Below are 25,243 nucleotides of genomic sequence, written 5' to 3' on the forward strand. Positions count from 1 at the left end.
TTCTGGCTCCGCGGAAAACTAAGAACTGAGGACCATGAGGAGGGTATGCGCCCTCTAGTGGATCAGGAAGGCACACACATGCGTGGTGCAGTGTGCAAACTTGAAACTTCAATCAAGTTTGCTTGAAAAGCTGTCCGCGCTGGGGCTCCGTGGATGACGTCACCCACATGTGAGAATATGCTGCCTGCTTGTCCTGGGATAAACTGGGGTTCTTTACCCTGGAAAAGCAGAGACTGAGAGGAGACATGATACAGACATATAAAATCATGAAAGGCAAAGAGAGGGTGGAGAGGGACAGATTCTTCAGACTAGCAGGGACAACAAAAACAAGAGGTCACTCAGAAAAACTGAGAGGGGACAGATTCAAAACAAATGCAAGGAAGTTTTTCTTCACTCAGAGGGTGGTGGACACCTGGAACACGCTTCCAAAGGAGGTAATAGGACAGAGTACAATACTGGGTTTCAAAAAGGGACTGGATGACTTCCTGAAAGCGAAGGGGATTGCAGGGTATAGATAGAAGGTTACTCTACAGGACAAAAGAGAAAAGCGTATGTGAGTTTTAGGGTAGGAGCACTATCAGGTCCTGGACCTGAGGGGCCGCCGCATGAGCGGACTGCCGGGCACAATGGACCTCCGGTCTGACCCGACAGAGGCAAGTCTTATGTTCTTATGTACTCTTTGGGGGTTTCGGAATCTTGCTATTCTTTGAGATTGTCTGGAATCTTGATACTCTTTGGGGTTCTGGAATGTTGTTTCTCTTTGGGTTTTGGCCAGGTACTAGGGACCTGGATTGGCCTCCTTGAGAACAGGCTACTGAGCTTGATGGACCATTGGTCTGACCCAGTAACGCTATTCTTATGTTCTTATGATCAATGCAATAGATTTGATTAGTGCAATTGTTGCATGTGTAATTTAATTGAACAAGCCAATTAACACCAGTACATTGAGGGCTAGTGATCAGTAAGTGGTATTAATTAGCAACAATTTGGATTTATGCATGCATATTGCTAAGTACTATTCTAGGAAAATGCAAGCTTAAATCTTGTAGCATGTAACTAAAAAGGGGCCTAGCCCTGGGAGCAGCATGGGTATGCCAGGGCCATTCAAAAAAAGATGCATGAAATATTATAGAACTCAGGGAATCCGTATCTAATTTACATATGGCGACTTACACTCAGTTTCAGTTGGTATAAATCCTTGCACCCAGTGGCGTAGTGAGGGTAGGAGGCGCCTCATCCAGTGGTACACCCCTGCACCCCCTCACACCCTCCCTATCTTTTATATCTTCACCAGGGTGCACAGTTTCTCCAACCTGCTACTCGCACTGGCTTTCCCCTCTGATGTCACTTCCTGGCCCCGTGACCTAGAAGCGATTTCAGAGGGAGCCAGGCTGGTGCGAGCAACAGGCAAGAGTAGTTGCTCACGCTGGTGAAGATTTTAAAGAGGTAGGGGGCGGGGGAAGGGAGGGCACGAGCATGGCATGGGGGCAGAGAGGTGCCAGCGACTCATCAAGACAGTGCCTGTGTTGGATACAGATTCTGGCATTACCCATTCTTTAAAATGGTGGCCAGCTCAGAGCATCGTTTGTAGATTAGCGTTCATTTGGTTTTTAGTGCACAAATTTGGGCACCATTTACAGAATCTAGTCCTCTGTGTGCATAAAAGTTTAAGAGTATTATCCAAATTATGTCCAGAAAACCTATATCAGTTTATTTTGTAGTTGGGGGCAAAGCACTAAAGTTAATTCAATCCTGTTTTCCAGTCTGAAAATAAGTATGGTTTTTAAATTATTAATTTATGCATTTACAATTCAAATAGCACAAAAAAAAACCAACCCTTTGTTTAGCAAATAGCAGCAGATGAAAAGCACAGTATGATGGATTTTAGACAGAACATAGATATCGGAATTGAGATGTTCAGGTCAGGACTTCTCCATTTCCGCTAGCATTTTAAAAAAGCTGCCGTACAGCGAAAGATTAGAGAAACTGGGCTTCTTCTCCCTCAAACAGAGGAGATTGAGAGGGGACATGATCGAAACATTCAAGGTACTGAAGGGGATAGACTTAGTAGATAAGGACAGGTTGTTCACCCTCTCCAAGGTAGGGAGAACGAGTGGTCTCAAAGTCGCGGCCCAGGAGCCACATGCGGCCCGCCAGGTACTATTTTGAGGCCCTCAGTATGTTTATCATAATCACAAAAGTAAAATAAAAGTTTCTTGATCCTATGTCTCTTTAGCTATAAATGACAATATTATTATTAAGACTTAGCCAAAAGGAAAGATTTATAAACTATAAAGAGTTTTACCTCATGCAAAATTGTCATTTCTTTAATAAGACATTAGCTATTTTTTCTGCGGCCCTCCAAGTACCTACAGATCCAAAATGTGGCCCTGCAAAGGGTTTAAGTTTGAGACCACTTATCTGAACAGACAAGCTAGACAGGGCATTGCAGTAGTCGAGCCTCGACAAGACCATCGCCTATACAACAGTACGAAAGTCAAAAGATGACTACATGGGTTTCACTCGATTCAATAAAGTGAGTTTTTAAAATAGATCCTTGAAGTACTGTAGAATCAATAGTAGTATTAATTTTTAATGTTTAATATCCAGTCTGAACAAGCAGGTCAAGGTGGTTTACAAAATTAGTTGTATTTGTAAGTTTGAAACTGTTTGCTGGTCCTTAGGAGCTTTTTCCAATTCACAGTGTGGCTCTTTACATGAAAAGATTGGAGACCACTGGGATATATGGATATTGGTACACCAACGAAAGCACTCAGGACATTGGCATGCTCCACCGGTTCTGACCCTTTCATGCCTTACCGTTAGCGTTCTGAGGTGGAGTTTGAGGGAGGAACCCCCTCACTACATGAATGTGCTCAGGCTCCTTTGGGGGGAGGGGAACCGCCTCCAGTACACTGAAAACTTCCGTTCTATTGCTGTTTGGGAGTTTTCAGTGTACTGGGGGGGTTCCCTCCACACACCCCCAGCAGGAGCGCGAGTAGTTATAAGAGCAGCGGGGTTTCCACCCACCCCCTCAGAACGCTAACGGTAAGGCGTGAAAGGGTTGGCACTGACGGCACGCAGGTGTCAGTGCACCATTGTCCGACACGCTTTTGATGGGCCACCATGGATACTGCTGGAGTGATTTATAGCAAATAGCACTGGCTTTACACGTTTGTTTTTCTGGCTAATTCCTTTGAATATCAAACCCTATGTTCCTAAACATTTCTGGCTTGAAAAAAAAGTAAGTACTTATTTCATGGTACATCACTGAAACTGAGAATATCTTTCATTTGCAGTGTTCTGTCTTTTATACTGGTACTAAAACCTTGGTTTTCTTGATATCAGGATACATTACAATTACCAGCTCCAAGGCATTTATTAATAGACACGTGCAGAACGTCTGGGAAAGTATTTTGTATTTAATTAGATTTCAGAAGCTCTATCTCATTCCTACAGCTGCCTGCTCTCCCCTGAGTGCCAGCTCTGCCTCTGAGTCCTTAAAGACAGTCTAATGCACGTGAAACCCACAAAATGTTTGTCGCAGAAGTAATAGTCTCATTTATTTAAACAGAGCTGCATAAATAGCTTCTGCTCAAATCAGAAGAAAAGAATTGAAATGAAGATTAGGCTTGGAAGTCTTGGTTTGCATGCTATGACCACCGACATTAGATCAGACATAAACCAGATGGAACTTCAGATTAAATGACTTGCGTTTTCCCAAGATTTGCTGGAAGAATTTGTTAATGTTTCCCCCCAATAACTCGGAAAATTCTGACCAGAAATGTTAGATTTATCAAGGATTTCCCAATTTGTTGAAATTAACACCAAATATGACTCGTATACCCCCCTTTTATGAAGCCACAATAAGGTTGTTTTGGTTTTTTTGTTTGTTTTTTTTATTGGCGGCCGCAGTGGTAAAAGCTCCGGCAATGGACATTTTGGCCTGGATTCTGCAAAGTCTGTTCCGATTGTACGCAGCTATAGGCATTCTACAGCTGTCTAATCAGCCATATCAGGAGGTATGCTTTCTACAAAAAATGCTCCCTAGACAGGCCCCCTACATTGAAGGTGCAATTTTTGTGGTTTTGACGACATTTTTATGGTAAAAAGGGCTTGCAGATGCCAAAAAATTGATTTTTTTTGTGAAATATCATTATTTTTTTTTTTTAAATCAAACTTCTGGCTTATGGACAGTGTGGCAAGTGAATCTTCTCGTCAATCTGGCAACGACGCTAATGAATGAATGTCGGAACCAGTTTGTTTACATAAAGGCAGTATCCTATGGAATCCGTACATATCAAATTTAGAACTGTAGACTATCCCTATCAAAATGTATAGGATTTTAAAGTTATGGGACAAATATGTCCCTTGGTCCTGAAAGGGCTAATCTCTTTCAATTACAGTGATGCCTTGGAATCCGAACAAAAAATTTTGAGCAAATTTTGCCCCAGAATCTGAACGCACTGCACTGTTGTTCGTGTGCGTTTGTGCGTATGTTTCCCCAGCGCTCAGGCCACCCATACGTCGTTCAGTTCATTGTCGGAAGCTGCAGTGAAAGCATCTCATGTGATTTTCATCTTTGTGTAGTGTAGTGAGGAAAATACTGTCCTGTATTATTATTAAATATTTTACCTTAAAATCCAGAGAATTTACAGTTAAAATTTGAGTTTGTGGGACCCAGGAACGGGTTAATCCAGTTTCTATTATTTTAAATGGGAAAAATTGTCTTTGAACTCGAACAGGGTTCTGGAACGGATTAAGTTGGGATTCCAAGGTACCTCTGTATTTAAATGTCTGCATCATATCTCCCCTGTCCCTCCTCTCTTCCAGCGTATTCATGTTCAGGTCTTCCAGTCTCTTCTCATATGTCCTTTGGTACCAACCCTCTTATCATTTTCATCGCCTTCTTCTGGACCACGTCAAGTCTTATATCAGCATATGCAAATCTATCTCATGAATATTCATTGTGCTTATCAAATCAGGTTTGGAAATCACTGGAATACAGATTTGCCATGGTAGCCTGTCCTACTACAGGTTAACTAGGTTCTTTTAAGCTTTATAGTTCATAATAATTACCAATAAACACCATGAAACCAAACAAATAGACGCAGATGTATGAATTTCCGTCTCAATGGTAGTAATCAAAAAAAGCAATTACACTTAAGAAGTTAGTTGCTTGTGGACTTTCACTAAGAAACATGGACTATATCTACATATTTTTCTTTTTGATGTTAGTGGAGTGTTTTTTCAGACCCATGATGATTTGAGCTCTAATGAATATACCGTGCATTATATTATTCTATGGGTTGATTGAGGTCTGTTTTCCTCCACTTTGATTATTTTTCGTTGTTTTCAGTCTTTTGTACGCACGATTGAGATCCCCCAGAACTCTTATAACACAGATAGCAATTTAAGTGATAGTTGTTTTTTTTTTGTGTTACCAATAACCCATCTCTCTACCGCTCATCTTGTTTGGGGAGAAAACCTAGGTCGTTCTGCAAATGAATTCACAGGCACAGACTTTAAAAAGGTGCAAAATCTTTCAAGCGCCTCGACTCCTAGTACATTAAGATTGCAAACAGTGCAAATTAAAAAAAAAATTTTTACGATTTCATAATTTTCCTCCAGTGCTTTGCTACTCAAAACTATAAAAGCGCTCATAATGGCAACTTTGGGAACCATATTAATGTGTCTACAGCTCCTTGATGTTACAAATGAAATGTCACTACCCCTGGGGATTTCATTACTTCCAAATCAACCCCTAAAAAAACAAAACCGAGACGTTATGCTCTGTCAGAGTGCTTATTAAATAAAAAAAAAAAAAAGAAAAAAGAAATGCAGTGTTTTGACAGGCCTATGCATAATATTTAATTGACAAAGGGACATACAAGTGCTTTTACTAATGCAAACTTCGCCTGTGTTACAAGAAAGATCATAAACGTCTGAAAGATGGCCAGTCGGTTACAATGAATAAGACTTTAGATGGGGAGTTTAGAAACTGTCTCCTGTACGTCCACTTAGCAATTTACAACAGGAAAACTATGCAGTTGGGGGTACTTCACACACACACACACACACACGCAACCCGCCCTTCCAGTGCAGGTGATAAAGGCCACCAGCGTGCTTGACTAAGAATAAATGGGACATCCATGTGGGATCCCTACGAGGGTCGAGTTAAGGAACTAGGTCACTAGCACTCAGACTTAATGGGGTGGGTCATTAGAGTGGGCAGACTTGATGGGCTATAGCCCTTTTCTGTCGTCATCTTTCTATGTTTCTACTGTGGCCCAGGCGGCTAAATGCTCCAACGCTGCTCCGACATTCATAGGAATTTTATGAGCCATCGGAGCATTTAGCATTCCGGCCCACAATAGAAACCTCTACCGTGGCTTAGTAAAAAGGGGTGTGTGTGTGTGGGGGGGTGTAATAATATTTTTTTGTGAAAAAATGTTCATGATTTGATAAAAAAACCCAACTTCTTAATAAATCTTGAAGCACAACTAATAAACTTTTCTGTGATAATGCTTAAGTGCACAACCAACACGGGATACGCTTACTCAGCAGCGCTCGATCTCATAGCCACCTCCCTTCACGTAAACAATTAAAAACGCATACATTATAGTGGTAAGTGCTCAGACCCACAACCTAAGTGCTCTAATAATGGATTTTAAGCAGAGGTTGTACAAGGGACCGTCATGGCTGCATCATAGTCCCTGACCGTTCCTACTGTTCTTAATAACAGCAATGAAGCTGTACACAGTCCATTTATGCCAGGGTTATCTTGGCCTAAATGAGGGCCCCCAAGTCAAACCAAGGCCAAATTCCTTCATGTGCAACTCTCTGCTTCACCAGTTCCACCCAAAATTGTGTAACCACTTGTGCATCTTACATTACATTAGTGACTTCTATTCCGCCTATATCTTGCAGTTCAAGGCGGATTACAAAAGAGCTAACTGGACATTTCCAGCGACGTTACTATTGGTTTTTCTTGTTACAGAAGAGGTGAGATAGCTGGAAATTTCCAGGAGAACTTGCAGATTAGAAAGTAAGATGACTGGACAATTCTAGGTAATGTTACAAATAAGGTTCCAAATAAGATTACAGTTAAGAATGCTGGACATTTCGAGGGAGCATTACATATTAGGGATCTGTATTCTTGGTTGAATCAGTGCATTCCCTCTACTCAAGATTTGCAAAAAAGATGCTTCCTCAGGAGGGATAACACAGTTGCACGGCTATAGGACCGCTCAAACACAGAAACACCATTGAGCGCAATTGTTAATCGTCCATTAGACGCTGTTTATAGAATCGCACCTAAGCAATCTTAAGCACTGGTAGACATTGAAATCTTAGACACTCCCATTTATGCCAGGGTTATCTTGGCCTAAATGAGTGCCCCCTAAGTCAAACCAAAGCCAAATTCCGCCCAGAATCCACCCCTAACCACACCTACTTTCCATTAGGCACTTTGGATTAGATGCCTACCTTAAGTTGGGCGCCTACCAAATAAGTCTTTTGAAATTGTTTTTTTTTTAATTATAATTTTAATGGTGTATTTCAAATACCAGCGCCGGTTAAGCCTACGTGAAAAATTAAGTCAGGCACGCCAATTTAACTTCACTTATGCAGGCTTTTACGGTCCCGGGTAAGATGATGGAGGCACTGATTAAGGACAGCATCTGTGACCATATCGAAAAAAATGGACAGCTAAGGTCGAGCCAGCATGGGTTCTGCAAGGGTAGGTCGTGCCTCACAAACTTGTTGTACTTCTTTGAGGGGGTAAATAACCAGGTGGACAAAGGTGAACCCATAGACATAATTTACCTAGACTTCCAGAAAGCCTTCGATAAGGTACCACATGAGCGGTTGCTCAGGAAGCTATGGAATCATGGGGTGCGCGGGGAGGTCCACCGATGGATCAAAAACTGGCTGGCAGACAGGAAGCAGAGGGTTGGTGTAAAGGGCCATTACTCGGACTGGCAAGGGGTCACGAGCGGGGTTCCTCAAGGATCGGTGCTGGGACCGCTCCTGTTTAACATATTCATTGACGACCTGGAGGCGGGAACAAAATGCGAGGTCATCAAATTCGCAGATGACACCAAACTATTCAGCAAGGTTGAAACCACGGTTGACTGCGAGAATCTCCAAAGGGATCTTACGACATTGGAAGAATGGGCGAAAAAGTGGCAAATGAGCTTCAATGTAGGGAAATGCAAGGTCATGCATATAGGGAGAAGGAACCCGATGTTCACTTACAAAATGGGGGGATCAATGCTAGGGGTCAGTAATCTGGAGAGAGACTTGGGAGTGATGGTAGACACGACATTGAAGGCGTCGGCACAATGCGCCACAGCCTCGAGGAAAGCAAACCAAATGTTAGGTATCATTAAGAAGGGTATCTCGACCAGAACGAAGGAAGTCATCCTGCCACTGTACCGGGCTATGGTGCGCCCGCATCTGGAATACTGTGTACAGTACTGGTCACCGTACCTCAAAAAGGACATGGCAATGCTTGAGGGAGTCCAGAGAAGAGCAACTAAACTGATTAAGGGTATGGAAAACCTTACATACACTGACAGACTGAAGAAGCTGGGGCTGTTCTCCCTGGAAAAGCGGAGACTCAGAGGAGATATGATAGAGACCTTCAAGATACTGAGGGGCATCGAAAAGGTTGACAAAGACAGATTTTTCAATTTGAAAGAAACCACAAGAACAAGGGGTCACTCGATGAAATTGAAGGGGGACAGGTTTAAAACAAACGCAAGGAAGTTCTTTTTCACACAGAGGGTGGTGGACACATGGAACACCCTTCCGGAGGCCGTGATAAGAAATAGCACAGTACAGGGTTTCAAGGATGACCTGGATAGGTTCCTGGAAGACAAAGGGATTGAGGGGTACAGATAAGAGCAGTGGAAGGTTTAGAGATAAGTGTAGAGGTAGGCATAAAATTAGTCAGGGACCGCTGATCAGGCAATATGCCTGATGGGCTGCCGCGTGAGCGGACCGCTGGGCTGGATGGACCTCTGGTCTGCCCCGGCGGAGGCGACTACTTATGTACTTATGTACTTATGAGCCAGCGAGGTAAATGCTCCGATGCTCATAGAATTCTGCCCGTGGCAGAATCCTCTACAGTGGTTTTGTAAAAGGGGGCCTTAACTGGTTAGTGCAGCTGAAAATAACCGGTTAGCGTTAAACTAAAACACAGCTATTTTTTTTTTGGGGGGGGGGGGGCTGATTAAGGTTTTTTTTTTTACTAAGGCGTGCTAACCAATTTAGCGCATGCTAAATCGGTTACCACGCCTTAATAAAAGGAAATAAGTGCCAATACTCAGCACTTAACCAGTCAGGTCAACCACATAAATAGGACCACATAAGTCGGTTCTATCTTTATGCAACAACCCTTATATCGCACTTAACTGGCTCGGAAACATGATTTGGCATAGAATTTCCAGGTTTAACGCCAGCAGAGTTCAGATCAACATTGGTTCAGACCCTTAGAGAAATCAATTTTGATGTGGTTTTGTTTGTTTTGGTTTTTTTAAAACCCTGGCTCTTGTTCCATACCTACCTTCGTTGTTTTGACCTTATTGCCACTGCTGCATGACCAGCCTGAAAGATCTGGCAGCACTTTACACTCTTCCCCTTCCATACATGGATTCATATGACACCACCACTTCTGTATGACGATGGAGGCTGGAAAACAAAAAGCCCATGAAAAAGTCGTTCCAACTTTTACTATTGCTCAAAAGGAACGCATCACAACAGATAACAAATTTTTGGTCATCTCCTTTCTTCCCCTTTTTCTTAATATTCTACAGTGATTATTGCACGTTGTTCCACCCTTTCCCCATTTCCTGTTTTATTGCATCCTTGGTAAACCACCTTGATCTTTTTCATTTTCAGGTTGTAAAGCAGTATAATAAATCCTCAAATAAACTAAACTACCGGTAATTACAATATCTGGAAAAAAGTCTCATGAATACTGCATACTTTGCTTTCCATTCACTTCATTCTTTCTAGCACTGAACGTTCAATGCGGCTTTAGCAAGGTATAATTATGCTACACTACAACCCTCCTAGGTTAGCATGTACTGCACACTACAAAGAAAATACCCAAAGGTATGAGGAACATTCAATCATTTATCTACCTGAGTATGAAAGAAAGTAGCAAGCGTGTTGAAACAAGTCTGTGCATGTTGAGACATGTCTTAGGTTACTCATGCACAGTTGTGGCTCAGTGCGAGTCTAACATTCCAAGAGACAGGATGTCAAGAGAGTCCTCATGCGAATCAGGTAAGAAACTGCTAGATTTGGAGCCCCATTCTGTGTTACAATTTCCTCACAAAAGAAGGGAAAAAACTAAAGGAGATCCATGAACGCATAACTGCAGTTTATGATGAGTCTGCTCCATTATCCTACAAAGTAAATTTTTGGAGCAAGCAATTTAAGTGCGGTAGAGAGTCCATTGAAGATGACCCTAACACTGGTCAGCCTGTGGAAGCAACTTCTACAGAAATGTTTGAGGATTTCATTTTGGCAGATGGATGAATTAAGGTTTCCTGAATAGCTGAAAAAAATAGGCATCTCAGCAGTTACAGTTTGGAAAATAATTCATGAAAAGTTGGGCATGTACAAGGTTAGTGGTGCAAGTTGGGCTCCAAGAATGCAGACGCCATGTCAGAAAGCCATGAGGCTCCAGGGCTGTCATGAGAACTTAGAGATGATCTGTGTTTTTTTCATTGTTTGTTCATGAGTTTTTTTTCATTGTTTGTTGACTGGAGATTAGACTTGGGTCTATCACAGAGATCCTGAGTCCAAAATGGGAGTCAATGCAGTAGAAGCACAAGTCATCCCTCACCCCAAAAAAGTTCAAGACAGAAAAATCTGCAGGCAAAGTCATGGCATCTGTCTTCTGGGATGATGAAGGACTTGCTTCTGGAGTTCATGCCACATAAGTCAACCATAACTGGGGAGAGTTACACCAACACAATGATAACTTTCTGGGAGTCAATCAAGGAGAAAAGATGAGGAAAACTCACTACAGGCGTTCTGCTTCTTCACAACAATGCGTTGGGGCACATGTCATGACAACCACAGGCTGCCTTCCAAGAATGTGGGTTTCAGCAGCTGAACCATCCACCCTGCAGTCCTGACCCGACTCCATCAGATTATTTCCTGTCCCGAGATTTGAAGAAATCTCTCCGTGGACAGCAGTTTTCAAGTGATGAAGATGTCAAGGGAGCTGCGGTGTACTGGTTTGAAGATCAAACAGAAGAATTCTTTTCAAAGGGGTTAAAGTCATTGCAGGAAAAGTGTAGGAAGTGTATGGAGCTATCAGGGGACTAAATTGAAAAATAAACAAAAATATTTTTAAAACCTTTTTCTTTCCTACCGAGGTAGATACTTTGAGGAACATGTAAAGACTGAACATATTGATAGGATAAGTACAAGCTCATATTGCAACAAGGAAATTACCTATACCATACAACTGAAGTGAGATATCTTTTCTCATGTTTAGCACAACTAAACTGCATTTGTACACAACCATGGGCATCTACATTTGTGTACATAGAATAAAGGGTTGTTTTTTCTGGCATATTCTATAATAGTATAATGGCAAAGCAATTATAGAATGCTGGCACAAGCCTACAGTAAAAGCTCCGTCTTTAGATGTGATCATTTATGCCATATCTAGGCGGATGTAAATAAAATGACTGGTTCCAGATACGTGTATCGAAATTCCTCCAATAGACGTAATGAAACATCTATGACTCGGGCTGTAATCCACCTCATGTTATACTATATGTCTCCTTATACACCTCCCAGAGAACTCTGTTCCTCAAATAAGTCACTCTTAACATTACCCTTCTCCTCCACTGCCAATTCCAGACTTCGTTGCTTTCATCTAGCTGCCCCCTATGCCTGGAATAAATTATCCAAGTTTGCCATCAAGCCCCTTCCCTTATTTAAAAGCAGACTGAAAACCCACCTTTTTGATATAGCTTTGGATCATTAACCCTAGTCCTCTGCCCTCCAACTCAGCCTGCTAATTAACCATTCCCCTTAACTGTATCCATGACATCCTGTTTGTCTGTCTTGCCTGTTTAGATTGTAAGCTCTTTCGAGGAGGGACTGTTCTTACTCTTTGCGACTCTGTACAGCGCTGCGTGTGTCTGGTAGCGCTATAGAAATAATTAATAGTAGTAGTAGTGTTAACATTCAGGCATTAGGTTTCCGAGAGGTGAATACAAAGTACAGAAGTGAATTTATCTATTGGGGAACAACTGTGGATGACGTGATGGGGGCAATAATGGACATTCTATAGAGTTTCCTGCTCTTGTGTGGTTGAAATTTTTACTCATTAATATCTCATTAATGTCTAACATTTGACTTTTCCCTAATAGTCATCCGCAAGAGGCCAAAAATTTTTGGGTGACTCAGGCCTCTAAAGAGCCTAAAAGAAGCCAACTAATGCAAGAGAATGTGGATGAAGAAAGACAGCAATGCAAGATATCAACGGCTGAATGCAGAGAACCATGACACAAGAAGAGAAAGATGAATGAGTTCAGTGACTGGTATAATTTTATTTTATTTACTATTCCCCTCTATCAAGTTTCAAGTTTATTAAAAATTTGATTGATCACTTATTCAAAATTCTAAGCGATGTACAAAAAAGTAAAATTAAAAAATTTCTGGGGGAAACAAAACAAACGAATAAGACTAACCTGACAAAACATATTAAACAAAAGGAAGAAATAGGGAAAGAAATACAAGTTGTTGATAGTACATAAGACAAGTAGGGGAAAAAAACAATAGGAAGGGTGAGAGCTTCAAATAAGTTGGGAAATAGGATTCAATTGAGGCTCCTAATCTAGCTTTCTAGCGGTCAAATGCATCTATCTGAAGTTCTAGGCGGATTACAAAGGACATTTCCAGTAACAATTTGATCATCGACATTGAACAATCAGTGATCAATTTGATCATTCTGGTTGCAAAGAGGATTTATACAGTGATAGTTTGACAATGAACAATCGGTAATGCTTTCAGTAATAGATTTTTCTGAGGCGGACAGCAAGAGGATATTTACCATGCCAGTTTGACAAAGAACATGGACATTGTATCGCTGGTGATACTTAGTGAAAAGTTTGGGTGATCATTTGGGTAATTGTTGTAAAAGAGGTATAAAGGAATTACTGGTTCATAAAGTCCGATCTCAGTGGGGGTTTGTGGGAAACCCCATAGGCTTGTAAGAATAATGTTAATAAATCAAACGTCATGTTTTTTTCCCTGGAAAGACAGTTCTAAACTTATTTTTCCAATCTCTATTAAGGGTACCACTTTCCAGTTGATAAGTATCATCAAGATTTTAGGGATTATCTTCGATGATAAACTATCCTATCATAATCACATTGGTAATATTGTTAAATCCACCTTTTACAGACTTCGTCATATCCGTTCAGTATCTAAATTTCTATGTCCAAAATCTCTTAACATTCTAATTCACTCCTTGGTTATTTAAAAAATCGATTATTGGGATGCCCTACTCAAGGGAATAGCCCAAAATGAAATTAGACGTTTACAGATCATTCAAAATGCCTCAATTAAACTTATAATGAAAGCCAAGAAATTTTATCATGTCACTCCCCTTATTAAGAAAGCACACTGGCTCCCAATCACACATTGTATACAGTATAAATTAAGTCTTCTTACCTTCAAGTCTCATATAAAACTCTGGCTTTTATTTACAAATCATTGATTCCTATACCCCAACCAGATTACTGAGGTCTATTGATCAACATTTATTAGTTATTCCCTCACTTAAAATTATTAATACACGTCGGCATTTTATTTTTTCTGTTACAGCTCCTCAAACATTGAACTCCCTCCCCATTTACTTAAGAGAAGAAATAAATTTAGATAAATTTAAGAGCAAACTCAAAAGCTTTCTTTTCAAAGATGCTTTTGATACTTAAACTCAACTAGGAGTTTCATTTCATTTCCATAACCTCTTTAAGGTTCAATGTTTTTTTCCATAATTGTATTTTTCTACCCATCCTTTTCTCTCGTTTTTACATGTTTGTATTGTTGGTCTTTAACATGTTACATACGTTTTAGTTTCTGCCTGTTTCGCTGCCCCCTTAATTGTTTGTAATTTTAATGATATGTTCATCGCTTAGAAATTTGAGTAAGCAATTAATCAAATATACAATAAACTTGAAGCTTGAAGATGGTTTTTAGTCCCATTTTAAAAGATCCGAAGGTGGATATTGTACTAAGGTTTGTGGGTGGAGTGATGTGCAGCCGGGCAAAGATAAACTTTCAAGAATGGCAAGGATAAATTTTGGCAAGGCAACACCTAGGAAGGAAAAGGACATTTTGTCTTTCTTTCTATAAGAATGAAAAAATATTGCACATGAAGGCAGGGTTATATAAAAAGATCTATAATTCCATTGGCAGCAGTACCAGCAAGATAGATGTCGATGTCATTTACAATATGAACGATGAGTCAGATGAAAGTCAAAATGCATGCTTCAGTTACTGAGATCAGCTGCGGAACAAGACAGAGCATAACAAAATGTTCACTGATGGAAATTGTATGGTGCTCAGGATTCGGGCTTGCCATCAATATTGGTTAATGCTGAGACCAAGAGATCAGATGTTTGCAGCTGGTGGTAGGAAGGCCAGTTCCTTGCTTCTCCGGCAGGTAAGATGCTAAAGTAGAAAGACTAATTTTGGAGAACACGGCTACAAGGGGAAGCTACAGTCAGTCAACCTGTCCAAAAATTATAGGCTGTTGGGAGCACTAAGGTTTCAGAGAGATTTCATCAGCAGTGAATTTATCTCCAGAATCGTAAGCATACAACCTGTTCCTTGCATATTTCTAGACCATGTGCTTTAAAGACTATACAAGTGTAATTTTATAACTTTTTTTCCTGTACAAAACGTGTTTTATAAGCAGTAAAGGGTTTTTGGAAAATGTATTACTGTATTCCATACCATCCAATATTGTTTCTTATCCCCCACAAATGCCAAATGGGACTGCATACGTGTGTACAGCAGTGTAGTGAGGGAAGGAGGTGACCTGGCACCTGCCGTGCACCCCAGCTCTCCCTCTGAGATCACTTCCTGGTCCCATGATCACCTGAAGAGGTAGGTGGGATGGGCAGAGGAGGAGAGGTGCCGTCACCCCCGCCATGACAGCACCTGGGGCAATCTCCCCCCCCTCATTACACCATTGTGCATTTACAAATTAGAGGAAATTCTCTATGGGTCACCTGAAGTTAGCTGCTAGAATGATGCATGCTAAGTGCAAATTCTATATCAACAATTATGCATAATTGCCATTATATGTGTGTGTTATGTTCACAGTTATATGCCAAATGTTAGGCGCAATGTTTAAGTTGATCAATGATGGTGTAGATGGTTGCACCTAATTTCTTCAATTAGGCACATAACTGCTACCGTGTTTCCCCCAAAATAAGACAGTGTCTCATTAATTTTGGGGCCAAAAAAGGCACTAGATCTTATTTTTGGGGATGTCTTATTTTTTTCCCGTGTACAATGATCATCTCTCCCTTCCTCTCCCCCACATGTGCAGCATGTTTCCTCCCCTCACCCATCCCCTTGTGCAGTATCTTTCTATCCCTCCCTTCGTCCCATCCCCTGTGTAGCATCTGTTTATCCCCCCCCAGCCGAACAGCGAGACTAAATGTACCTTATAACAAACCGGCAGCGTCAGCAGCAATGTGGACAGGCTCCTTCGCGGCCTGAGCCATTCCTCTGCCACGTTGCTGATGATGTCATCAGTGATGCGGCAGAGGAACGGCCCAGGCCGCGAAGGAGCCTGTCCACATTGCGGCCGACGCTGCCGGTTTGTTAAAAGGTACATTTAGTCTTGCGGTTCAGATGGGAGGGAGAGATAGGTCGGGGTGGTGGGGAGAGCGCTGCAGGTGACTAGGGCTTATTTTCGGGGGTAGGGCTTATATTAAGACCTACCCCGAAAATCATGCTAGGGATTATTTTCGGGGTAACACGGTAGTAATTTATAACTTGTGCACATAAGTGCTGAGCATGCTCCTGACCTACCTATGCCCTTCTCTGGTCCACACCCCCTCGCAGTTATGCGCTATGGATTTTGTACGCTCAATTTATAGAATACCGTCTAAAGTCAGTTACACACATATCTGCAAATTAGCACCAATTATCACCATTCTGTTTTGGTGGGGCCTAGACCTAAACATACATATTTTGTCTCTCTTCGATAAATTGACTGACAAGATCTCCACCAAACCAGGTTCCTCACTAGCCCATGACAACTCGTTCCCTGCTAAAGTCCCTCTTCCTGCCACAATGAGCAGTAATTTAAAGGTTCATTTTAGCTCCCTTCATTCGTTCTGTTTTAATTTAATTTAATTCTTACAAACCGCTAATAACTGTGAGGTTTCTAAGCGGTTTACAAAAATGATGCATTAAAAATACAATAAATAAAAACTAAATAAATAAGATAGGTAGTGAAAATGTTTACCCTTTTTAACCCTACCATCCTGTAGCACTCTCAAGGCCCTGCCCTTCGTGCATGCAATCTTCCTGGTGAGTTTACATTAACAATTTACTTTCCTTTTCTACTTATGAGACTTGCCACCACTATTTAACAGACCGCACTGATCTGCCTTGCTCCATCATATCCAAGACAATTCTCACTTACTTCTGATTCCATCTCCCCGATGACCCCCGTATACCAATTCCTCTTGCTTCTTCTGACCTTCCCCATCCCAAACCACTTAACACCCTACCACCTCACCATCCCTCTTGTCCCCCACCCTTTTCTCATCCCTACAATTACTACACTTTCTTCCTCTCATTCAGACATCCCCACTCTACCCGTATACACCTCAACCACAGCGTAGCCCCACACATATTCTCCAACTCCTTCTCTTGCTCTCCACTTCCACCTGCCAATGAACGTCCCCCCCAACACACACACATACACAAAATATCTGTGCCATTGAAAAAAAAGGAAAAAAAAACCTCCAGTTACCAACAGATCTAGAGCAATAGGTTTGTACGATCGCTAAAACCCCATGCAAAATAGCCAAGCATTGTTAGTGCATCAATCGCTTGGCTATTTTGCATGGGGGGTTAACTAATTTGCATGGCCAGATCCGAAAATGGGCACTCGAGGGAAAAAATACACGGTGGGCCGTTTGTGCATCGGGTCATGAACAGCGATCGTCGCTAAAGCTATGAAAGCAGGTTTAGCGACAATCGCTGACTTTAGTGCATCCCCCAGTTAGTACAAAACACAGCATAGTAAGAGGGCCCTTAGTTATTAGACAGGTAATAAATGCAAATAAGTAAATAAATTTTGAGTGAGAAGCATGCCAAGGTTAAATACAGCCAGTTTTAGGACAGCGAGTTTCATCAGTTTGATTTAACCAAGGTAGGGAGAACGAGAGGGCACTCTCTAAAATTGAAAAGGGATAGATTCCGTAGGAACAAAGTTTTTTTTTACCCAGAGAGTAGTAGAAAACTGGAATGCTCTTCCGGAGTCTGTCATAGGGGAGAACACCCTCTAGGGATTCAAGACAAAGTTAGATAAGTTCCTGCTGAACCAGAAAGTACGCAGGTAGGGCTAGCCTCAGTTAGGGTATTGGTCTTCGACCAGAGGGCCGCCACATGAGTGGACTGCTGGGCACAATGGACCACCGGTCTGACCCAGCAGCGGCAATTCGTATGTTATGTTCATTATTTCTTTCCAGTTGAGTTGGAGGTGTAAGCTATATGCAATAGCAATGTACACTTAACACATAATCTACATTTCTGAAAGAGGAGTTAAAAGGGAGTGTTAGTAAAGTGAGGCTGGGTCGATATTGTGACTAGTCAGGCTCCGTGCCTGCCAAGGTCCCTGTGGATGCCGGGAGGAAAGGGGATAGGAAACCCAGAAAGGGGATGCCCAGGGCCCGGCCCCATCACTATGTGGATTTCTCTGAGCTTGCTAACAATCCAGAGTCAGGGGTTGGGAAAATCCCTCACAAGTCTCAGGAACACAGCAGAACTAGGACCCAGGGAAGCCATGAAAAAGTCAGACCTGAAAGCCAGCCAAGGTCCTATTATCTAGGCCACCACCGGGGGAGCCAAAGAGAAGAACAGATCCCTGCTGACTCAGGTAGATCAGGGCGTGTCCCTCCCCTAGAAAGGCCAGCAGTCCTGAACAAACTGGGAGGCAGGATAGGGAGGAAGCTGAGGGCTCTCCCCCAAGTGGACCTCCTTGGCTCAAGCAGGAGTAATAGCTGTGAACCCATGGAGGTGGAGGAAGCTGGAACCCCTCCAGAAGTATCAGTAGATGATGAAGAAACTCCAATGGAACTACAAGGAGAGCTGCCTGCTGAGGAGCTGTGTGAGTTTCCAGAACCAATGGATGTGGGATTGGTGATCAGCTCAGATTGAGCACAGGACTGAGTATTAGTTCTTATTTTTGTGGCTGGGTTCTTTTTACTGCTCCCAGTCATTTTGCAAGGACCTTCTGAACTGTGCACTTTGAGAAGAGCTAAGAGTGAGTGGGGGGAGAAGTTTGCTTATATCCGGGAGGGATTTTTGAAAGCTGTTTTGTGCTTGTGGAAAGGCAAACTTATAGCACTTCTCAGTGCCCAGATATATTTTAGGCTGGAGGCTTTAAGTTTTGGGTTTTTTCATTAAGAATGATGGAGTAAAAAAGCATATTCTACAGACCCTGTGTTTTGATTACTGTGGACTGCATTTCCCTGAGCTCTGCTGTGGAGCAGACTTGGGGAGAAAGAAGTCTGAGATACAAGCCGCCCTGTGAAAGAATATCACAGGCAGGACTGGTTCATAGAGAGGAAGAGAGATCCTGAATGCTGACAGGGTTTTTACCTCTGCCTTTTTTGTGTGTTTCTTTGGTTTGAGCATTGCTGTGCTACACTGAACGCGGAACCAGTTTGTTTGTTTGCCATTCTGACTTTATTTTGCACAGCAAATTTTCTTTATTTGACATTCAAACCTCTGTGTTGGTGATTTGTTTGGGTTCCTTAAAAATCCTGCAGGGCGACTCCATCCCAGGTCGCACGCTGGTGTTCTTTTTTGTTGGTGGCCACTGAAGGCGCTGCTGAGTCCCGGCCTAAGGCTCCAGTGCTGGCTACAATATTCAGGACTTTAACTGGCCGGGGCAACGGCAGCCTCCTAAGTAGGAACACATACACGTTGGTCTTATCTTTGTGTGACCCATTGGGGGGTTAAGTGCTGAATATCGTACCCAGAAATTCAATACTGGAGTCTAGACATGGCCCAGCATTGAATTTCAGGCTTAGCACTGCTGGCTGAATATCGAACGCCCAAGTGTTTAAATTGCAGTTAATGCCTGCGTTAGCATCAACTGTTAACGAAGGCTAATAGCCAGTTTTAATGCAGATTAATAATGCGACCTCTTAGTGCCATTAATATATATTTCTAGCTGCTACTGATAAAGAAGCAAAATGAGAAGATGCTATGAACTTCGCAGAGGTCTTTCCCACTGAACTTTAAAAGCGTTAAATCAAAAAGAATCCAGTAAAATAAAAGATGGAAGTGGAAATCAAAAAGGAAGCTTTCTCCAGTGTCAATGTCATTCATGGCAGACGTTCTGCATGTGCAGTGGGACTTCAATGCTATTGAGGAACTGGCACGTGATCCCTATCATTTGGTCTTCTGACCCTCTGTAAAATACTTCAGAGCAGCAAAAGTCCTCCAACCTGACTTTTCCACTAACTGCAGGCTGGGTCTCTGTCTATCTCCATTTTTGATCGGCTTCCTTGCATATTTTGCTAGTCTCGGACCCTGCTAGGGGGGGGATCTCTGAAGGCTGTGGATCTCTGAAGGCTGTGGAGCTGGGGGCCTGGTAAAGCGAATATAAAACGATGAAGGCCTATTCAGCTCAGAACTTATCAGAGGAGCCTCTGATGGCTTATGTGCAGTTGATCAGTTTTGATAGAGAGATATTGGACTTTGAGTCTTAAGGAACTTGGGGGAATTTCAATTGCCTTAAAACCCATTGGAATGGGCGCTCATGGATAGTAGTGGTAGGGGGTGTGTTTCACGCTTTTATAAGGCTTTTATTCAACAAAATGCCCCCCCCCCTATTAAATTTATAACATGCTGGGAGAGTCTTTTGCAATCTGCCCCATTGGTAATCCAATGGGATAAATTGTTTCCTCGTTTACTACGTACTTCTATAGCGAGCTCCTTGGTGGAAAACAGATACAAGATGCTCTACCAGTGGTACCTTACTCCAATGCACCCTCAGGTTTCTGACTTATGTTGGAGACATTGTAGCTAACAAGGGTCCTTTTCTACATATTTGGGGGGGGGGGTGGAGTGCCCCAAAATTATTCCTTACTGGGATATGGTTTTTGCAATGTTATCCGAGATGTTGTGTAGGAAAATTCCAAAATCTATGGGTGGTGCTCATTTCCATTTACCCTTAGCTGTGGCTCCCTAATTAGTCCTATAAGCTTGCTTGTTATGTCTTTACTGCCAGTCGACTGTTATTGGCGGTACATTGGAAGCAAGCTCCTCCTCCATTTAGGAGATAATTGCTTGGAAATTTAGACTTTATTTTTTGCATGTCTAAGTTAATCGCCTTACACCCTTTCAGAGGAGAAGCTTCCGCCCACAGCCGCATGCGACTTCAGGCAGGCTCCAGCGGCATGCACAAATTACACTAACGTGCCACGAAGGTAAGAGGGATGGAGGGAGATAGATGCGGCCGGTAGGTAGCAAGGTGGGAGGGGGCCATGCACGATCGGTGACCGCGCACATTCCCTCCCTTAACTGCAGAGACAAGGCCATGCACCGCTCCAAGGGGCGATGGATTGCCTTGTCCCCGTACCCGCAGCGAGCACTATTTCCATCCCCCACCCCACCTTTTCGGTGGGTAACAGCCACCATGTCATTCCCTAGCATGCCCACTCTCTACCTCTCAAAAACTCGCCCCAGGGCTAAAAAATAATTTATTTTTTTTTTAGTGCATGGGTAACATGTGCCAATCCCAAAATCACTACAGGATCTTGCGCACATCCTGTGATAAGAATTTTAGTTACAGTCAGCACACGGCTTAGTAAAAGGACCCCTTAATTCATACTGAGCATCAATAGCCAGATATATGTTCATGGAGTATACATATTAGCTGGTGAGCACATGGAAAAACAATACATTCTGAAACCATATTTTCAGCAGAATGCTTCCATCCCTGGTTTACTTTACAAAGCCACGCTAACGTTTTTAGCGCCGGCCGCAGTGGTAACAGCTCAGATGCTCAGACGCTGTTACCGCAGTGGCCGGCGCGGCTTTGTAAAGGAGGGGTTAATCTCCGCCACCCAAGCTCACAGAAATACATTTTTGACACTGAGAAATGAGGCGAGATTGTGAAGCCGAGGGCTACTTTTTTTTTTACACCGTAAATTTTAACTTCAGTTTTTATTTTCAATTTATTCCCCCAACCTTCTCACACAAACTCAAGGGCCTTCAAGAAAAATAGCATTAAAATATAAACGCACGTAAAAATCAAACGTTAGAAAAGCATACTGTATGAGGTATAATTAACACAATTTTTGTGTTATCAAATATTTAGGCCTGAGATACGTCTTCTTTCAAACCGAACACCCGAGATCTTTTTTGGACCTCAAGAAGATAACAGATACTATTTAAAAGGAAAAGAAATAGTCAGAGATCTCCATCTTTGCTATTGTCCATTTGTTTCATTTATGGTTCTCCCCCACTTACATTACGGTCTGAGGAAGTGCTTAATTTTTTTTCTTCTTTTACCTCTAACAATTGTTTCTTTATTTTTTTTTCTTTTGCACTGTATTTCATTAACAAGTGGTGTAACTTGTAAAATTGTTTAAAATACTTAAATAATAAAAAAAAGACCTCAATAAGTAGCTGTCACCCCTAGCTTTCTATCCATGTTACAATGTTCATTCCACGGTATAAGTTTTCAGTAAAAAAAAAACCCCAAAAACCCACATTTTCTATAGCTTACAAAAACCCAAGTAATTTTCCATCAATTGCAATTCAGTTGCCAGTTTATTCCACAAGTTAGGTCCAGCATAACAGAATGCTCTTTTCCGTTAGCTCAGAACGGTTTTATATGAATTTATTCAGGCATTCAAGCATTTTTCCCTGTCTGTCCTGGTGGGCTCACACTCTTTATCTAATGTATCTGGGGCAAAGGGGGGATTAAGTGACTTGCCCAGGGTCACAAGGAGCAGCCTGGGTTTGAACCCACAACCTCAGGGTGCTGAGGCTGTAGCTTTATCCACTGCGCCTCGAATCCTGGCTATTCATCAGATCACCTATTCACTAACAAATTAATCCACAGTAAACACTAGGTATAGCTTTAAATGGATAAGTTCAACTGTTTAAGTTATAACTACATTTTTCAGGTTCCCATTTTTTGCAGTGGCTGTGCTACTAAAAATCTGACCTCAGTGATTTAAACTGGAAAGCAATAAAAAAGCGAGAAAAATGACATCTTTCAACATGACTACATGAAAAGAGAAGATAACATTGATTTCTACAGAAAACCATTAATGATCAGTTACCAGCTGGTTTTTTTTTTGCATGGTTTCAATCCCAATAAATAACTTACAATGAAGTGAATGTCACATTTCAAGACCTATTCCTTTTTTCACTGACAAGTGAGACAGCCACATTTCTCATTATACCGTATATCAGAGAAATGTCAAAGAAACAGGAAGAAACATACCATGACATATTTCTTTGTCAGCTAAACTCTTGCAAATTTGGAGAACTGATACTTCAAAAGTGTTTGACTGTCAGGTACCACAGAAAATGAACAAAAACATGCATTAAAATGAATAGTTACAGTAACATTTAAGTGCTCCATTCATTATACAAAAAAAAAAAAAAGTTAATTGATGTTTCTGGGGCAAAGTAAATAAGAGATTATTCTGTTGCTAGCAGAGGGTTCAGGGATACTAACTCAGGAGACGCTATTATTTATTTAAAATGTTTATATCCCACAAATCCAGCAATGTTAAGCGGGTTTCAAAAGTACATATATAATCAAAAAACAAGACAAATCATAAAATCAATATAACAAAATCAATATAACAAAAGCTACAAAACCACTCACAAAAACTAACTTAAAAACATCAGAAAAACTGGATAATAAAAAAAACCCAGATCATGCAACTATAAAAGGTATTCAATTGAACCCACCTCAGGCAAATTTATAACCTCAAATTGACATGCAAATAAGACTGTTTTCACACCTTTCCTGAACTGAATCAACGTAGGAGCCTGCCTTAACGCCAAAGGAAGAGCGTTCCTCAAACCTGCTTAAAATGACACCAAAATTAAGCAGAATCCCCTTACCTTCCACACAGGAGGGCTGAGCCCTGGTTGTGCCAGCAACCTGCCCTGGAAAACAGGAGCACTTCACCGTCTGTGACCTCTCCTCAATCCGGTTCTTGTTGCAGCATCGGTGCACGGCCACAACTTCGCACGTGCCCTGCTTCACTTGGTGGTGGCCTAGTAACAAAAGTGTATGAGCGTTAGATTTCCCAAAGATATAAATCCAGTTTGGAGAGCACGCAAGCCCATTAATTGGGGGGGGGGGGGAATTCTATAACTGGGCTCCTCCGGTTTGGTGTACCGATGGCGTTGTGTTGAGCACATTCTAAAAATGGTATCTGTGTACCAGGATGCCTTTATAGAACACTAGCATAAATCAGCACGGGTGTGCCTAAAATGAGACATGACCATTCACACCAGGTCAATAGCAGATGTAAATGGGCATCCGAGTGTTCCATGCTATGTACTTAGTGACAGTATTCTATAAGCTACATGCATGAATTGAAGGCACACCAATATCCCCTCCCATGCGGCTCATAGACAACCCCACGAAAGACAAAGGCGCACGCCGACAACTGAGCGCAAGATGGAGGCGCGCGCTGAAGAAAATTACAGTTTTTAGGGGCTCCGACGGAGGTTTTATTGGGGAGCCCCCCCAGTTTACTTAATAGAGATCGCGCTAGCGTTGTGGGGGGTTTGGGGGGTTGTAACCCTCCACATTTTACTGTAAACTGAACTTTTTCCCTAAAAACAGGGAAAAAGTGAAGTTTTCAGTAAAATGTGGGGGGTTACAACCCCCAAACCCCCCAAAACGCAGTGCAATCTCTATCAAGTAAAGTGGGGAGGTTCCCCCCCACGCCCCCCGTCAGAGCCCTAAAAACAGTAATTTTCTGCGGCGTGCGCCCCCATGCTGCGCTCAATTGTCTGGGCGCGCCTTTGACCTGACACCTCCCCGCCTAGACATCGGTAGGCACTTCAGCACTGCCATTTCTGATGGCATTTTTCAATTAACTTAGGCATCGGCATGGCGCCTACCGCCACCCAAGTTTAGGCGCCGAGTACAGAATTTCCCCCTAAATGCTCAGACACCCATAGGAATACAATGGAGGTCTTAAAGCATTTCGTATGTGCTAATCATTAGTGCCTGTTGATGAATTCTCCCCCTAAACACCTTTATCTATAGACCTCCAAACATTAAGGGCTCCTTTTACAAAGCCATGCTAGCGGTTTTAACGCACGCACCAGATTACCGGAAATCTACCGCCTGTTCAAAAGGAGGCGGTAGCGGCTAGTGTATGCGGCAATTTAGCGCATGCTATTCCACACCTTAAGGCCCTAGTGCGGCTTTGTAAAAGGAGCCCCAAGTAAGCAGGGACAGGGTAATTTTCAAATTCACCAAGCTACTCGTATATCTGTAGCAGGGGCAGGGGACTCCGGTCCTCGAGAGCCGTATTCCAGTCGGGTTTTCAGGATTTCCCCCAATGAATATGCACTGAAAGCAGTGCATGCGAATAGATCTCATGCATATTCATTGGGGAAATCCTGAAAACCCAACTGGAATACGGTTGTCGAGGACCGGAGTTCCCTACCCCTGATCTATAGGTATTTTGCACTGCGAACTCATTTTCAAAGGGAAATTCCTGGCTGAGATTCCCTTTGAAAACTCACCAGCTCATGTGCCAGAGGTACCAAAGTACCCAAGGACTTTGCACCAGCCTTGAAGCAGGTACAAAATTCAAGCAGTAAAGTATATGAAATGTCTTCAAATTGAATTCACTGGGGGTATTTTCTCGAAGCTGAACTAACTTTCACCCAAACTTTTTTCCCCTGCGCACTATGAAACTGCAAATGTAGTTTTTTGGGGGTTTTT

The 25,243-nt window shown here is 42.2% G+C and overlaps 1 protein-coding gene across 3 annotated transcripts in view; it reads right to left on the bottom strand.

Moving 5' to 3' along the window:
- The window catches only part of TAFA4 (TAFA chemokine like family member 4), a 273,487-nt gene that overhangs the window by 93,756 nt on the left and 154,488 nt on the right, over positions 1–25,243 (bottom strand). For all 3 annotated transcript variants that reach the window (XR_004537412.1, XR_004537411.1, XM_033926732.1), the window contains exons 5-6: positions 23,395–23,550; positions 9,572–9,696 (exon numbers count right to left, since the gene is read on the bottom strand). Coding sequence is in view for 1 of the 3 variants with exons in the window: in XM_033926732.1 (XP_033782623.1) it covers positions 9,572–9,696; positions 23,395–23,550 (281 nt within the window). In the remaining 2 variants the exon portion in view is untranslated. The remainder of the gene's footprint in view (positions 1–9,571; positions 9,697–23,394; positions 23,551–25,243) is intronic.

This window comes from Geotrypetes seraphini, chromosome 17 (assembly GCF_902459505.1).
Source record: "Geotrypetes seraphini chromosome 17, aGeoSer1.1, whole genome shotgun sequence".
Classification (NCBI taxonomy): Eukaryota; Metazoa; Chordata; class Amphibia; order Gymnophiona; family Dermophiidae; genus Geotrypetes; species Geotrypetes seraphini.